At 55.1% G+C, this 15347-nt stretch overlaps 2 protein-coding genes across 2 annotated transcripts; one reads left to right on the forward strand and one right to left on the reverse strand.

The window, feature by feature from the left end:
- Positions 1 to 620: 620 nt before the first annotated feature.
- Pfn3 (profilin 3) lies at positions 621 to 1178 on the forward strand. Its single transcript, XM_090325441.1, has one exon. It carries the CDS (start codon positions 681 to 683, stop codon positions 1092 to 1094), a length of 414 nt encoding a protein of 137 aa, XP_090181567.1. The 5' UTR covers positions 621 to 680; the 3' UTR covers positions 1095 to 1178.
- Positions 1179 to 2735: 1557 nt separating this feature from the next.
- Positions 2736 to 15062, reverse strand: Slc34a1 (solute carrier family 34 member 1). The gene is made up of 13 exons (XM_090325384.1): positions 14992 to 15062; positions 13339 to 13455; positions 13065 to 13214; positions 12847 to 12975; positions 12621 to 12764; positions 11885 to 11996; positions 11575 to 11770; positions 11385 to 11480; positions 5161 to 5230; positions 4780 to 4947; positions 4284 to 4400; positions 4068 to 4192; positions 2736 to 3544 (listed from the first exon to the last, which is right to left on the reverse strand). Exons 2-13 carry the CDS (start codon positions 13445 to 13447, stop codon positions 3041 to 3043), a joined length of 1920 nt encoding a protein of 639 aa, XP_090181510.1. The 5' UTR covers positions 13448 to 13455; positions 14992 to 15062; the 3' UTR covers positions 2736 to 3040.
- Positions 15063 to 15347: the final 285 nt, after the last annotated feature.

Here is a 15347-nt window from a genome sequence, read left to right on the forward strand (position 1 = left end):
TCCCTGAGCTTTTGTGCTCAAGGCTGGTGCTCTACCGCTGGACCCACCGCTCCATTCCCGGCTTGTTGGTGGTTCATTGCAGGTAGGAGCCGTACAGCTTTTCCTGCCCGGGCTGGCTTTGAACTGCCATCCTCAGAGCTCAGCCTCCAGGCCTGCGCTGGACTCCCCGCCCCCTCGTGACGTCACAGCGCGGGGTTCCAGGCCCCGCCCCGCAGGCCGGGGGGCGTGGCTCCGACTCTGTGACGCCCCGCCCCTCGTGACATCACAGCGAGAGTTCCAGGCCCCGCCCAGCTGGGGCGTGGCTCCGGCTTGATGACGCCCCGCCCCTCGTGACATCACAGCGAGAGTTCCAGGCCCCGCCCAGCGGGGGGCGTGGCTCCGACCCGGTGACGTCTGCCACTTGTGACGTCACAGGGCGAGTTCCGGGCCCCGCCCGCGGGGCGTGGCTCCGGTTCTGTGGCGCCCCGCCCATCGCGACATCACAGTGCGGGTTCCAGGCCCCGCCCCCCTCGGGGGCGTGGCTCCGGCTCTGTGACGCTCCGCCCTTCGTGACGTCACAGTGCTGGTTCCAGGCCCCGCCCGCGGGCCTGGGGGCGTGGCTCAGGCTCTGTGACGCCCCGCCCCGCACTCGCCCCGGGGGGCGGGTGGAGAGCTCGGGTAGGGACGGCGCGGGCGGCGCGATGGGGGACTGGAAGGGCTACATCAGCGCCGTGCTGCGGGACCAGCGCATCGACGACGTGGCCATCGTGGGCCACTCGGACAACCGCTGCGTGTGGGCCTCGCGCCCGGGGGGCCTGCTGGCCGCCATCTCCCCGCAGGAGGTGGGCGTGCTCACCGGCCCCGACCGCGACACCTTCCTGCACGCCGGCCTGAGCCTGGCGGGCCGCCGCTGCTGCGTCATCCGCGACTTCCTGCTGGCCGACGGCGACGGCGTGCTGGACGCCCGCACCAAGGGGCTGGACGGCCGCGCCGTGTGCGTGGGCCACGCGCCGCGCGCGCTGCTGGTGCTGCTGGGCCGGCGCGGGGTGCACGGCGGCGTCCTCAACAAGACGGCGCACGACCTGATCCGCGGGCTCGGCGTGCAGTGCGGGTGAGGGCGCCGTGCGCCCCGGGCGCTCCCGGCCTGCGCCCCCGGGATCGCCCCGCCTGCGTCCCCGGGATCGCCCCGCCTGCGCCCCCGGGATCGTCCCGCCTGCGCCCCTGGATCGCCCCGGGCGCGCCTTGCCTGCGCCCCTGGATCGCCCCGGGATCGCCTGGCCTACGCCCCCGGGGTCACCCCGCCTGCGCCCCTGGATCGCCCCGGGATCGCCTGGCCTACACCCCCGGGATCGCCCTGCCTGCCCCCCTGGATCGCCCCGGGATCGCCCCGCCTGCGCCCCTAGATCGCCCCGGGATCGCACTGCCTGCGTCCCTGGATTCCCCCCCCCCAAGGGGCAGGAGAGGTGCATATTAAAATAAATTTATGGCAGAAGCCTGGCACGCAGGGGTCTCCTGTTGGCTGTCCTCCGCCTCCACCTGTGCGGGCCCGGAATGCCTGGCAGAGGCCCCTCTATCTGCACTGTTTTGTTTTGTTTTTTTCTCCCCCAGCGAGGAAAGTCTGGGAGACTCTTCAGTTGGCCACCCAAAAAATAATGGGGAAGAGGAGCTGTGGTTCCAGTGATAGAGTGCTGGCCTTGAGGGGAAACGTTCAGGGACAGCAAGTAGTCCCCGAGTAGAAGTTCAGGCTCCAGGATACACACACACACACACACACACACACACACACACACACACACGCACACACCTGAGTCTGGGTCTACATTCCCAAAGCCCCAGAAAATTCCTGAACTGCGGAGAACTTGAGTTCTCCCACTCCCGTGGGCCTGGCTTCGGGGTCCCCAAGAGCAACGGCAAAGCTTGGGGTGATTTGAGAAGGCCTGACTCATTGCCCGAAGGTAGAGAACAAAGGTGACAGGAAAGCTGGGCTCCTACCTGTCATCTTAGCTACTCAGGAGGCTAAGATTTGAGGATTGTTGGTTCAATCTTTCCAGCCTGGGCAGGAAAGTCCATGAGACTCTTACCTCCAATTGACCACCAGAATACAGGGACGGCACCCCAGCCCAGAGTTCAAGCCCCATGAGTAACAAAACAAAATCCCTCGTACTGGCACCAAAACAAAACAAAAAAAGGAGGGTAGGATATGGCTCCTGCAATATATACGTTGGGGACTCAGGGATAGACTTCTCTTATCCCCATCTTTCCGTGTCCCCTCCAGTGGCCCTAACGAGCCCCTACTAATCACAGCCAGGAAAAGAAGGTTCAGATGTCAGCAAAGACCAGAGATGCCGCAGGTCTGGTAAGATGGCAGGAAGAGGACAGTCAGAGCCCGGAGGGATCGAATTCGAATTATTACTGTGAAGTGTTAAATATGGGCTCCAGAAGGCAGGCCCTGGCATATTGCTGAGGTAAGTTGGCAGGTCTGTGGGCTGCTATGGCAGCCTGTATTTAGGGGAGGAATTGCTGTTCTCAAGCCCCTAAGCCTTGAACTTGCTTCTCCCCAAAGATGCAGAGCCAAGACTTCCATGGGCATTAGGACAGTTTAATTCCTTTATCCTCACAGAGATGATGCCATAGCCTGGGGAAGGGAGAAAGGAGGCAGGAAGCCTGGCATTCAGTCTGGGATGAGGGCAGCCACCTCTGAACACAAGCAAACAGCTATCTAGTCCTGTTTAGAGCCACCCTTACCCTTTCCACCCGAGTCTTGCACATACAAGCCCCTATGCACAGGTCTCATAAATGCATGCACAGGGACCCCAGAAACCTGCACCCAGACTCCCACATGCATGTGCACACACGCACACACACACATGTACACACAAATGCAGACATGGGCCCACGGAATCACCCAGTCATACATGTATGCGTGGCCCCATGCCTCTCGGTGACACAGGCGCCCAGGATAGCACACATGCCCACGCATGTACTCACCCCTCTGCCCTTTCTGCCATGAGCTCTGTGCACAGGCCCTGCCCTTGTCCAGGTGACAGCATTGGCCTGCGGTCTAGAGGCGGGTGGCACCTTGGTGAGCTGGCATGGCCAGGCGAGGGGAGGGAGTGGCAGGGGGCAGTTCTTCCAGGAAGACCCTGGTGGGCAGCTGTGGTGAGCGGGGCTCGGGCCTGGCATAGCATAAGGTGGCCTTGGTGATAAGACGGTCCAGAGGCTGTAAGGAATGCATCCAAAGGGGAAGGAAGTCCCAGCTCTGCAGCCATTTGGGGAGACGCCCGGGGCTCCGATTCTGCAGGATGTTGATGAGAACTACAAAAGCCAGCAGGGCCCCGAAGGGCGCGCCCACACCCACCATGGCCTGCCAGCCTGCCATGGAGATGCCGAACACCAGCGAGGGCAGAAGCAGGAAGCACACGAGGAGATAGAGGACGGCAAACCAGCGGTATTTGGCGGTGAGTTTGCCCAGTGCCTTGGCCATGTGGATCGGTAGACGCATGCAGGGTAGCGGGTACCACAGCAGGATGCCCGAGATGTTGAAGAAGAAATGACACAGGGCAATCTGCAGGGGAGGAGCCAAAGGGGCTGCGGTCAGGGTTTCCATGGCAGCCACCCAACAAGAATGGGGAATGGAGTCCCCATCTACACCAGATAGCCGGTCTCTTGCTACTCAGGAGGCTGAGATCTGAGAATCGCCGGCCCAGGCAGAAATCCTCATGAAACTCCATTTAACCATCACCTCAACCACATTTCCCCTGGCCTTTATCTGGTGAATTGGAGATAAGAGTCTCTCGGATTTGTCTGCTCAGGGTGGCTTCAAACCATGATCCTCCGATCTCAGGCTTCTCCTGTGTAGCCAAGATGGAGGCTCCAGGCCAGAGCCACGAGTGCTGTCTGTGTGTGACCTGCTGTCATGGACGGGTGTGATTATGATGCAGTGTCTCCTTACTGGAGAGTGCCATGAAGTCTGCTGTGCCAGCAGCAGATTTTTCACAGCACTAAAGCGGGGAATACAGTTCTCTCATTGTCACAAAAGGGCGGAATACAGTCCCCGAGTGTTGTCACACCCTCCATGAAGCCCGTACCTGGAAAGAACTAGACAGTTTCTCTCTGGGGCTGGCCAGCGCTGCCAGGATGGCTGTGGTGGTCGTGCCAATGTTGGAGCCCAGGGTGAGGGGGTAGGCCCGCTCGATGCTGATAACTCCCAAGCCTGGCGGGCAGGAGAGAGAATGCCAGTGCCCCTAGCATCTTCCTTTACCCTTCATGTCCCCCCATGCCCACTGCTTGGCACTGGCACTCACCGATGAGTGGGGTGATGGCTGAGGTAAAAACAGAACTGCTCTGAACCACGAAGGTCATGCTGGCACCCACCACCATGGCAAAGTAGCCCGTGACCCAGCTAAACGGTGCAGGCAAGTCTGCAGAAGGAAGCCCACGTAGAAGACCAGTTCTGGGCCGTCACACCCCTAGGTGGGAGTTATCCTTAGCCTGGGGCTTCTACAGCCCTGTGGGTACCCCTTATTCCTTGACCTTTCGGACCTGGGTGTTGTCCCTGAGCTCTTCAGCTCAAGGCTAGCCCTCTACCATTTTGAGCCACAGCACCACTTCCGGTTTTCTAGTGGTTCCTTGGAAAGAAAAGAGTCTCCCAGACGTACCTGCCTGGGCTGGCTTTGAACCATGATCCTCAGATCCCAGCCTCCTGAGTAGCTAGGCTGACAGGTGTGAGCCCGTGGCCCTCGGCTCTACCTCTCCTCCTTGCCAGTCCCGGAGCCTTTCTAGCCATTGCTCACGGCTCACCTGTGTTGATGACCTTCTGGATGACCTTGGCCACCTGGCCCTTGAGCAAGGAGTTGAGCATCTTGACCAGGAGGATGAGACAAGTGCACAACACCACCAGAGACCCAGCCAGCAAGATGAGACCCACGGCCAGGTCGGGCAGTCCAGTATCCACAAAGATGTGTTTGCCTGCAGGGTTGGCATCAGGGCATGGAGAGCGCACTCTGCCCGCACACACTGGTTCTCGGTGTTGTCATCCCTGGGGCTGTGAGCCTCAACCCCACCCCAGACTCCTTCCAGGCCCAGGGGCTGGACAGCTGTGTTCCCAGGGATGGGGTGGGGGGGTGGGGTGGAGTAAGCAGGCCCTGAGGTGAGGGACCCCTGCAGGCTGCAGATACACACATTTCTCCATGGTGACATTTCTGAGGGCCTGGCTGGAGTTGGCCTCTACCCTGGACATGGATATGGAAGCCTAGATGAAAAGAAAAGTGACTTAGAACATCATGGCGGGCTCAATGGCTCACGCCTGAAATCCCAGCTGCTCAGGAGGCTGAGATCTGAGGATGAGGGTTCAAAGCCAGCCTGGGCAGGAAAGTCTGTGAGACTCTTACTTTCATTTAACCACCAGAAAATGGAAAGTGGCACTGTGACTTAAAGCAGTAGAGCTTACCTGAAGAGCTCAAGGACAGTGCCGAGGTCCAGAGTTCAAGCCCCACAGTGGACCAGAAAGAAGAAACTGTGAGACTATCTGAAATCAGAACTGGGGTTTCTCTCCGGACACGGTGGGCTGTGTCCCCTTGTGGTGACAGAACGTGGGTCAGGAGATTTGTCCCTGCCCTCCCCCCCCATCCCGTCCCCACCAGCTCTTTCTTCCTAACTCCATCACTTCCGGGTGAGAAGTTGAGCGGGAAGACTCTGGAGTAGATCTTTGCTGTGCTGGTGGGATAGGACAGAGCCAAGACACTAGGGAAGAGGGAGGAGCTTCTAGAAAGGGGACTGATAGCTGATGGGGAAGGAAATTTGGGGACAAAGATGACAGTCGATGGTATTTAAAGAGGAGTCATCACTGGATGTGGATGTGGCCATTTGTACGCATGTGTGTGCTAGGACTCAGGGCCTGTCCCTGAGCTTTGTTTTGGCTCAAGGCTAGTGCCATAGTCCCACTTCCAGCTTTTTTGGTGGTTCATTGGAGATAAAGAGTCTCATGGGCTTTCCTGCCTGGACTGGTTTTCAACCCTCCAGTCTCAGCTCTGAGCCTCCTGAGTAGCTAGGATGACAGCCCTAAGCCAATTTCTTTCTTTCTTTCTTTTTTTCTTTCTTTCTTTGCCAGTCCTGTGGCTTGAACTCAAGGCCTGAGCCTTGGGTTTTCTCAAGGCTAAAGCTCTACCACTTGAGTCACAGCACTACTTCTGGCTTTTTCTATATATGTAGTACCAAGGAATCAAACCTGAGTCTTTGTGCATGCTAGGCAGTCTACCTCTAGGTCAAGCTTCTGGTCCAAGAGTGAGCCAATTTCTATAAACTTTGAGACATCCATCGCAAAAGCGACCCCATCTGACCTGTAAACCACTTATCTGTAGCCTGCTTGTTTGGACTGGACAGTTGTCATTCAAAATCCATTGTCCCCATTAGAGCCCAGCAAACACCCAGCCAGCAGTGACAAGAAGAAGGAAGGTGGGCTTAGCTGGGGAGCAGTGAGTCCCACAAGACAAGGGACGGGACCTCAGGCAGGAACAACAAATAGATAGGTACCCTTGACTCACTCCTGTCATTCTAGATATCAGGAGGCTGAGATCTGAAGATCGTGGTTCAAAGCCAGCCTGGGCACAAAAGTCCATAGGACGCTTATCTCCATTTAACCACCACAAAACTGGAAGTGGCACTGTGGCTCAAATGGTAGAGCACTTGCCTTGATCTGAAGAGCTCAGGGACAGTGCCCAGGCCCTGAGTTCAAGCCCTACAACTGACAAAAAAAAAAATGATGGGGAGGGTTTTACTGTGATTGCCCCTTTGGGGTCAGCAGAATCGGGGCAGGGCAAAGCCCTAAATTTTATCTTTTGTTTTGTGTTGCTGCTGGAGATCAAAACCCACCACCTCTTGAGTGCTAAGCACACAGATCTACCACTGAGCTACCGCTTCCACCTCTAGCAACTTGAGCTTTCTGTCTGGGCTTGGGTGGGTCTGGCTGAGTCAAACCCCTAGCCAGGTCCCCTAAAGTATAAGCAGGGGCTATAGATGCAGCAGGAGGAGAGGGGGACAAAGTGGGCAGGGAGTACAACCTGCAGCTTTGTTTGGGGGGTAGAGGGAGAAAATGGAAACCCAGGAACTGGGCCATGGCCCCAGGATTTCTCTTTCCTGGGTGGGTTGGGGGACAGAGTAGCAGGAAGGTGAGGGGGAGGGGGTTGGGGGTGAAGAATAAAACCAGTGGGGTTCACTTCACATTCTAGCTGAGTCACCCCAAGCTGTGTGATGCAGGACCACGCACATAGCCTCCTTCTCTAGGCCTCAGCTGCCTTCTCCATATCATGATGCTGTGTGTGTGTGTGTGTGTGTGTGTGTGTGTGTGTGTTCTGACTTTTTTGGGGGGTAGTTATTTGGATATAAGAGTCTCACAGACTTCTCTGTCCTGGCTGGCTTTGAACCACGATCCTCGGCTCTCAACCTCTTGGGTGTCTAGGAAGACAAGCGAGAGCCACTAGTGCTGGATTTGGGCTTTCTTAATTGGAAAGAGGGAGTTGGAATTAACAGGACTGCAGGGACATGCTGATATGTAGGAAAGGCTTTGGGGACTGGATCAAGCTCACAGTGGACTGCTGGGCTCTGAGGCCTTCCAGAGGGAGAAGCCCGCTGCAGGCTGGCCATGTCACCCTTTCCCTGCAGAGGAAAAGGGAGCTCTGGGGCCTTTGTGCTTCTGGAAGCGCCGTGCCCGCAGCGCCATCTGGTGGTAAGGAAGGACATTCCTCCCGGAGCATCACTGCATGGCAACCTTAGTCTCAGACTTGGTCTTCATGCACTCCAGCCTTCATAGGCAGTGTGACATTTGTCAAATGCCCACGTGACATCAGGTCGCAAGTTCTCAAAGGTGTTTGTATAAGCCATGACACCAGGGGCCCACGAGTGTCATTCCCAGGAGGCTGACGCCTGAGGATCTTGGTTCAAAGCCAGCCAGGGGGAAACTCCGAGATTCTCGTGTCCAATTGAACACCAGCAGCTGTGGCTCAAGTGGTAGAGCACTAGCCTTGAGCAGAAAAGCTCAAGAGACATCACCCAGGCTCTGAGGTCAAGCCCCAAGATTGGCACAATCAAAGAAAAGAAAAAAGGTGCCCCACTTCTGTGACATGGCGTGCTGGTGGTCACAAGGCTAGCTAACGTTGCTTGAAGACCCCATTCAACGAGGCAGAACTCAATGGCAGCGCAGACCTGCTGCACTTTAGCAGGTAGACAATGCAAGTCTCAGAAAAGCGGGGCACAGAGCTCTCTCCACGACTGGTTTTTGTAAAGATCAAAATGTGTGATTTCTTCTCTCGAAGAGCCTGCGTTGACTCAGAGCAATCACAGGGCGTCTAAGTGCTTCTGAGAAGGTCGCTGGTGTGTCAGCGAGGTCACGGAGTCACCATCAGAGCAGTCCTCGTGGGCTTTCTGTTGTCAAGCTGCTTTCAACTCTCTCTCAGAAAGGCTGAACTGGGGCTCTGCACTGCCTCAGGGGCAAAGGGATCTGGCAGAGGCTGGCGAGTGAGTGTTCTCTGCTTGCTACAGGAAAAAGGTCGCAGCACACAGCAACAGAGGAGAGGCAGCATTGTGTCACTCCAAGTGGAGTAGGTCTCTCTCTCTCTCTCTCTCTTTCTTTTGATCAAGGATAGTGCTCTGTCACTTGAGCCACAGCACCACTTCCAGCTATTACTGTGTATGTGGTACTGAGGAATCGAACTGGTGGCTTCACACATGCTAGGCAAGCACTCTACCACTAAGCCAAACTCCCAGCCCTGGAGTGGATTTCTTATATGCAATAATTAAATCAGGTGCTGAAAGCTCACACCTGTAATCCTGTAATTTTTTCTTTTTTGCCAATTCTGGGGCTTGGCTCAGGGCCTGAGCACTGTTCTCGGGCTTTCTCAAGGATAAACCTCTACCACTTGAGTCACAGCACCACTTCTGGCTTTTTTCTATGTATGTGGTACCAAGGAATCGAACCTGGGTCTTTGTGCATGCGAGGCAAGCACTCTACCACTAGGCCAAACTCCCGGGCCCTTACACCTGTAATTTTAACCACTTAGAAGTCTAAGGTCTGAAGACTCTTGTTCAAAGCCACCTCAGGCAGACAAATCTAAGAGATTCGTTAGTTCTCCAGTAAACCACCCCAAAAGCAGAAGTGGAGAAGTGGCTCGAGAGATACAATGCCAGCCTTGCCCAAAAGAACTATTTAAATTCAGGCTCCAGTACTGGCACACACTCACCACCACCACCATCATCATCATCATCATCACCATCATCATCATCATCATCACCACCATCATCATCATCATCATCAATCATCATCATCATCATCATCATCATCATCACCATCATCATCATCACCACCATCATCATCATCATCATCATCATCATCACCACCATCATCATCATCATCATCACCATCATCATCATCATCATCACCACCATCATCATCATCATCATCAATCATCATCATCATCATCATCATCATCATCACCATCATCATCATCACCACCATCATCATCATCATCATCATCATCATCACCATCATCATCATCATCATCATCATCATCATCATCATCACCATCACCATCATCACCATCATCACCATCATCATCAATCATCATCATCATCATCATCATCATCATCACCATCACCACCATCATCATCATCACCATCATCATCATCATCACCACCATCATCATCATCATCATCATCACCACCATCATCATCATCATCATCATCATCATCATCATCACCATCACCATCACCATCATCACCATCATCACCATCATCATCAATCATCATCATCATCATCATCATCATCACCATCACCACCACCATCATCATCATCATCATCATCATCATCATCACCATCACCACCATCATCATCATCATCATCATCATCATCATCACCATCATCATCATCATCATCATCATCATCATCATCCTCACCATCATCATCATCACCATCACCATCATCACCATCACCATCATCATCATCATCATCATCAATCATCATCATCATCAATCATCATCATCATCAATCATCATCATCATCATCATCATCACCATCATCATCAATCATCACCATCATCATCATCACCACCATCATCATCATCATCATCATCACCATCACCATCATCATCATCACCACCATCATCATCATCATCATCATCACCATCATCATCATCATCATCATCATTGGAATAGTAGTAGTGGCAGTAGTAAAACTGGGGTGTCTTGAACTGAGAGCCTCAGAATCAGTAGGCAGGTGTTCTGCTACTTGAGTCACGGCCCCGTTTTCATCTTTGGTTTTTTTCAGGTAGGGTCTCGGTTTAGTTTTTTTCCCGCCTTGGTCAGCTTCATGCCATGCTCCTTTGCAGCTGGCATCTCAGATCACACATCGCCATGCTGGGCTTGTATGTGAGATCTCCCTGTTTGCCCAGGGCTGTCTTCAAACCTTGATCCACTAGGTTTCTGTCTCCCTGGCTGTGAAATACCCGACCCCACCGTGGTTTTGATCCTTTCCATGGCTCAGTAGGAAAGTGCAAATTGCCTTGTGTCACTGACACTAGCTGCAGTGCCCAAGGGGGAGGGGCCTGGTCCTGAGCTGGCCGCCTGGGGGTACAGTGCCAGCTCCGTGTGTCTCCAGGGAGGCCCCACACATTCATCTCACTTCCTTGAGTATCCTTATTGCCGCCTTCCCTCCTCTTCTCACTGCCTGGGCCCCCAAAACACAGCCAAGCTGACCCCCCCACACACACACCCCGCACTTGGGCCCTGGTAAATTTGGCTGTTTATGAGCCGGAGAAGGTGGCGCTACATCAGTGGCTGAGCAAGGAGCATGTCACACATTCACAGGGCTTGCTAAGCTTAGGCTGTGGGCTCCCCTCACTTGGTCTGGGAAAGTGGTTGTATCTACTATGCATTGGATTTGCATCAGATTCGTGTCCCATCTGAATCTCATTTGCATCTCTAATAAGATCCCGGGTGGTACCAGCACTGCTGACTGAAAGCTACTGGGGCTAGGTCAATTGCATACTAACTGGAATTGATGGGTGATGTCTGCCTAAAGCAGTGAGGCTGGGAGTGATTAGTAATGTCTGCCATGGGCGCAGTGTCACAGAAGTACCACGCATTTGGCTCCCACCTGGCTAAACGATCTTCAAGGCCAGTGCTCTACCACTTGAGCCACAGCTCCAGCGTTGGATTTTCTGGTGGTTCATTGGAGATAAGAGTCTCGGGGACTTTCCTGCCTGAGCTGGCTTTGACCCACGATCCTCAGATCTCAGCCTTCCACGTGGCTTGGGATAACAGCATGAGCCGTGACAGTTATCGAGTGCATTCTGCACAACCAAAAGGGCAGTGGTCTGGAGAGAGGCATCTGGCCTGGGGCCTGGCCTGGATCTTACCTCCCTGGGGTCTGGATGGCACCAGATCCGGATGAGGCTGTGGTTCCTGAGAGATTCATCCCCTGTGGCAATACTAGTGATCACGGATTTGTCCAGCTGTGGGTCAGACGTGGCCGGGAGGAGTGAGGACGTGGAGGGGGGGGAGAGCCGCTCCCCTCCCCCCCAGCGCTGTGCCAGGCTCTGCACTCACCTGGATGATAAGCCTCGTGAAGGGCTCCGTGATGATCTTGAGCAGGTCCGGCGCATCTCCACCCCCTTGGATGTTGAAGGAGGCCACCACAAGCCCAGTAATGTGGTCCAGGTAGCTGGTGGCCGCCTCCAGGGGCAGCAGGACCAGGACCGACAGCCAGTTAAAGCAGTCGTGCACCGTGGCCCCTGCGAACGCGCTGGGTGGGAGGGGAAGCCACATTGCAGGGGTGTGCTCATGCCAGGCATGGGGGGGCTGGCATCGGGGACACCTCCCCTTCCCCTGTACCCCGGAACCTGCCACCCCAGCTCACCGCCGGAAGTCAGTCCTGTCACCTGCCTGCATCAGGGCCACGATGGTGTTGGTGACAGAAGTGCCAATGTTGGAGCCCATGATGATGGGGATAGCAGAGCCCACCTCCAGCACTGTAGGGGGGGAATGGCCTGGAGTGGGGGCTGGCACCCCGCGCCACCCCACAGAAAGCACCTCGCAGTTCTGTGACTGCCTGGGTGCACTTTTCCCACTCAAGGCCGGCACTCAACCGCCTGAACCACAGCTCCACGTTCCACTTTTGGTGGATTCATTGCACAGGAGTCTCATGGACTTTCCTGGCTAGGATGGCTTTGAACTGGGATCGTCAGATCTCAGCTTCCCGAGTAGCTGAAATGACAGACGTGACTGCTGCGGCCTGGCGTCCAGGCCTGGGGGTTTTTGGCTGATTATTTTTAGGGATAAAGTCTTCTTGCAGACTTTATTTATTGCCTGGGCCGGCTTAGAACTGGTGTCCTCTGGATCTCACCCCTCGGAGGAGCTGCGATTAGAAACCTGAGTCTGTGCTCATCAAATTGGGCCTGGCGCAATGGCTCCGAGAGCGAAATCCAGGCTTGTATGAGGAAGAAGAAATCCCACTCTGAGACCGTGTCATTGACTTCTGCCCAGTGGAATTCTAGCCTGCCCTGTACCATTCCGACGGGGTCAGCCAGCTCCACCATCGGGCCTCCAATCCTGATCCTCCCAGCCTCCCAGCCTCCTTCCCTGGCCCAACTCACAGCCGGAGGAAACCATGCTGACAATGATGGACGTGGAGGTGCTGGAACTCTGAACCAGCACAGTCACCAGGATGCCCACCACCAACCCTGCCACCGGGTTAGACAGGATGGCATTGTCCTTAAAGATGTCACCAGCCACCTTCCCTGAGGAGGCACGGAGTGGGTGTTATGGGGGGGGAGGGCTCCCTCTGGAAGCCCTCCCCAGCCTTTTGCATCCGGGTCCTACCTCCAGCCAGCTGGAAGGCCGAGCTGAGCACGTCCAGGGAGCAGACAAACAGGTAGAGCAAGACCAGCATGAGCGGGACCTTGACGAGGGTGGCAAAAGCCTGGCGGAGTTTCTGGGCTAGCCTGGGCTCTGGCAGCAGACCAGGGAGGCATACAGTGCCCGTGAGCCCAGGGCAGGGCCTTTCCATGGTCCCTGCCAAACCCTACCCTGTCCCTTACCTGGTTTCTGCTCATCTTCCAAGGCCAGCTTGGCTGGGAACGGGTCATGGCGCTCCAGACCCTCTCCACAGATACAGCTGTGCTCCGTGAGGGTGACAGGGCCCAGGCTGGGAAAGGTATAGGCCGATGTCCCCGGGATCCTGTGCAGGACTGAGGGGAGAGGCTGCTCAGGGGATCCCCGGGGGGGGGGGGCTCGGGAGGCCAGTGAGAGGGAGGGGTGGACACGAGAGGAGTGGGCATCCCGAGGCAAGTGGATGGTGCTTGCTGTACTCACCCTGTGGGCTGGGCACATAGGCAAAGGCTGGCCCGGGCACCACGTGACCCCCACGGACCGGAAGTGGGGAGACAGGCTGGCCCCCCAGCCTCTCTCCGTAGGACATCATCAGGTCACCTGCGTGTCAGGGAATGGTAGTGCTATGTTGCAGGCACCCACATGTGTGCATTGCCAAGCATGGTGGCTCACGCCTGTCATCCCAGCTGAGATCTCAAGATCACAGTTCAAAGCCATCCCGGACAGAGAAGACCATGGGACTCTTCTCTCCAGCAAACCAGCAAAAAAGCCAGGAGTGGAGTTGTGGCTCAAATGATAGAGCACTAGTCTTGAGTGCAAATGCTCAAGGACAGTGGTCAGGCCCTGAGTTCAAACCCCAAGGGGGGAGAAAATGAATACTCGTGCTCATGTCACAGGACAAAGTCAGGCATTCATTCACCCACTCTTCAACAATGGTTTATTATTGTTCTTTCTTTATTTTTGTTTATTGTAGTATTAGGGATGGAACCGAAAATCTCTGCTTGAAGCCTACTAAAGAGACAGACACAAACAGACCCTGAGTTCAAGCCCCAGGACTGGCAAAAAGAAAAGAGTCTCTGAGGCCAGATGTCAGTGTCTTTTACCTGTTATCCTAGCTACTCGGAAGGCTGAGATTTGAGGATAGAGGTTCAAAGCAGCCAGGGCAGGAAAGTCCATGAGACTTGTATCTCCAACAAACCACCAGAAAACTAGACGTGGCACTGTGACTCAAAGTGGTGGAGCACTAGCCTTGAGTTGAAGAAGAGCTCAGGGACAGCTAGCAGGCCCCGAGTTCAAACCTCTGAACCAACAAAAATAAAAAGCAAGGGCCAGGAGTTTGACCTAGTGATCGAGTGCTTGTCTAGCATGCACTAAGACCCGGGCTTAATTCCTGGAAGTGGTGCTGTGGCTCAAGTGGTAGAGCGCTAGCCTTGAAGCAAGCCCAAGAACAGTGCTCAGGCCCTGAGTTCAATCCCCAGGGTTAGCAAAAAAAAGCAAGCAAGAGTCTTCAAATGAACAGAAAGGGCAACAGGGGTGCTTTGATTTACACCACGAGAGGGCACCACCATGGGGGAGGAAGAAACCACACGGCTGAGATGAACCTGGAGGAGGTAAATGGGAAGAGAGGGAAAAGGGCATTTGTGCCCAGGCCTTGGAGAAGGAAGGAGCTGAGGGTGGCCTCAGGAAGCCAGGAGACCAGAGACGGCAGGAATTCGGACCAGGCCTGGGCCATGCAGAAGTTTGCCCCTCCTGGGAGCAGAGCATCTAGAATCTACTTGTGCCAGGGTCCCCTGGCCTAGATCCAAGGTCCTGAGTTTTCTTCCCCATAAACCGTTATTTATTTGTTTATTTATTTATTGTCCCATTCCCCACCCCCACAGAGTCTTTTCCTTGAATTCAGCTCAGCTCAGAACAGGCCTTGCTGGCACACAGCTCATATTAGCATCAACTTGTGTCCCCGAGGCCTCTAAGGTGGAGGGGAGAACTGAGCTGAATGCTAAATCCTGCTAGAGCAGGGGCAGAGAGCCAGGCTGGGCCAGGCCTGAGATGTCACCAGATGTCACCGGGGCTGAAGCAATGGTCTTTTTCCCCCTTCTGATTGCTGGTGGACAGATTTGGGGGGGACCCCAGGCTCACCTTGAGGTTCTGTCTCAGCTCCTGCTCCACAGCCCAGGGCAGCCTAAGGACTTGCTGAGACCCTCTTCTTTATACCTTCGGGTCAAGGGCAAAGTCTCTAGAATCTTAGTGCCCCCCCCTCCTTCTGTTCCCCTGTAATTAGATTCAACTTCATCCAGAGATTCTTCTGGGTTAATTACTAATCGTCAGCTCCCCAGGGGGTATCTGTGGTCAGCCTCCCCTCCTTCACACAGACAGCCTGTATGACCCCGCTAAGGTAAAGACCTGGACCCCACCCCTTCCTAGGCAGACACCCAGACACATGCTCCCGTTGTGGGGGCTTCAAAGGGATTCAGAAGCTTCCTTCCCTTTTCCCT

Source organism: Megascapheus bottae, chromosome 38 (assembly GCF_031878675.1).
Source record: "Megascapheus bottae isolate mThoBot1 chromosome 38, mThoBot2.hap1, whole genome shotgun sequence".
NCBI classification, from domain to species: domain Eukaryota; kingdom Metazoa; phylum Chordata; class Mammalia; order Rodentia; family Geomyidae; genus Megascapheus; species Megascapheus bottae.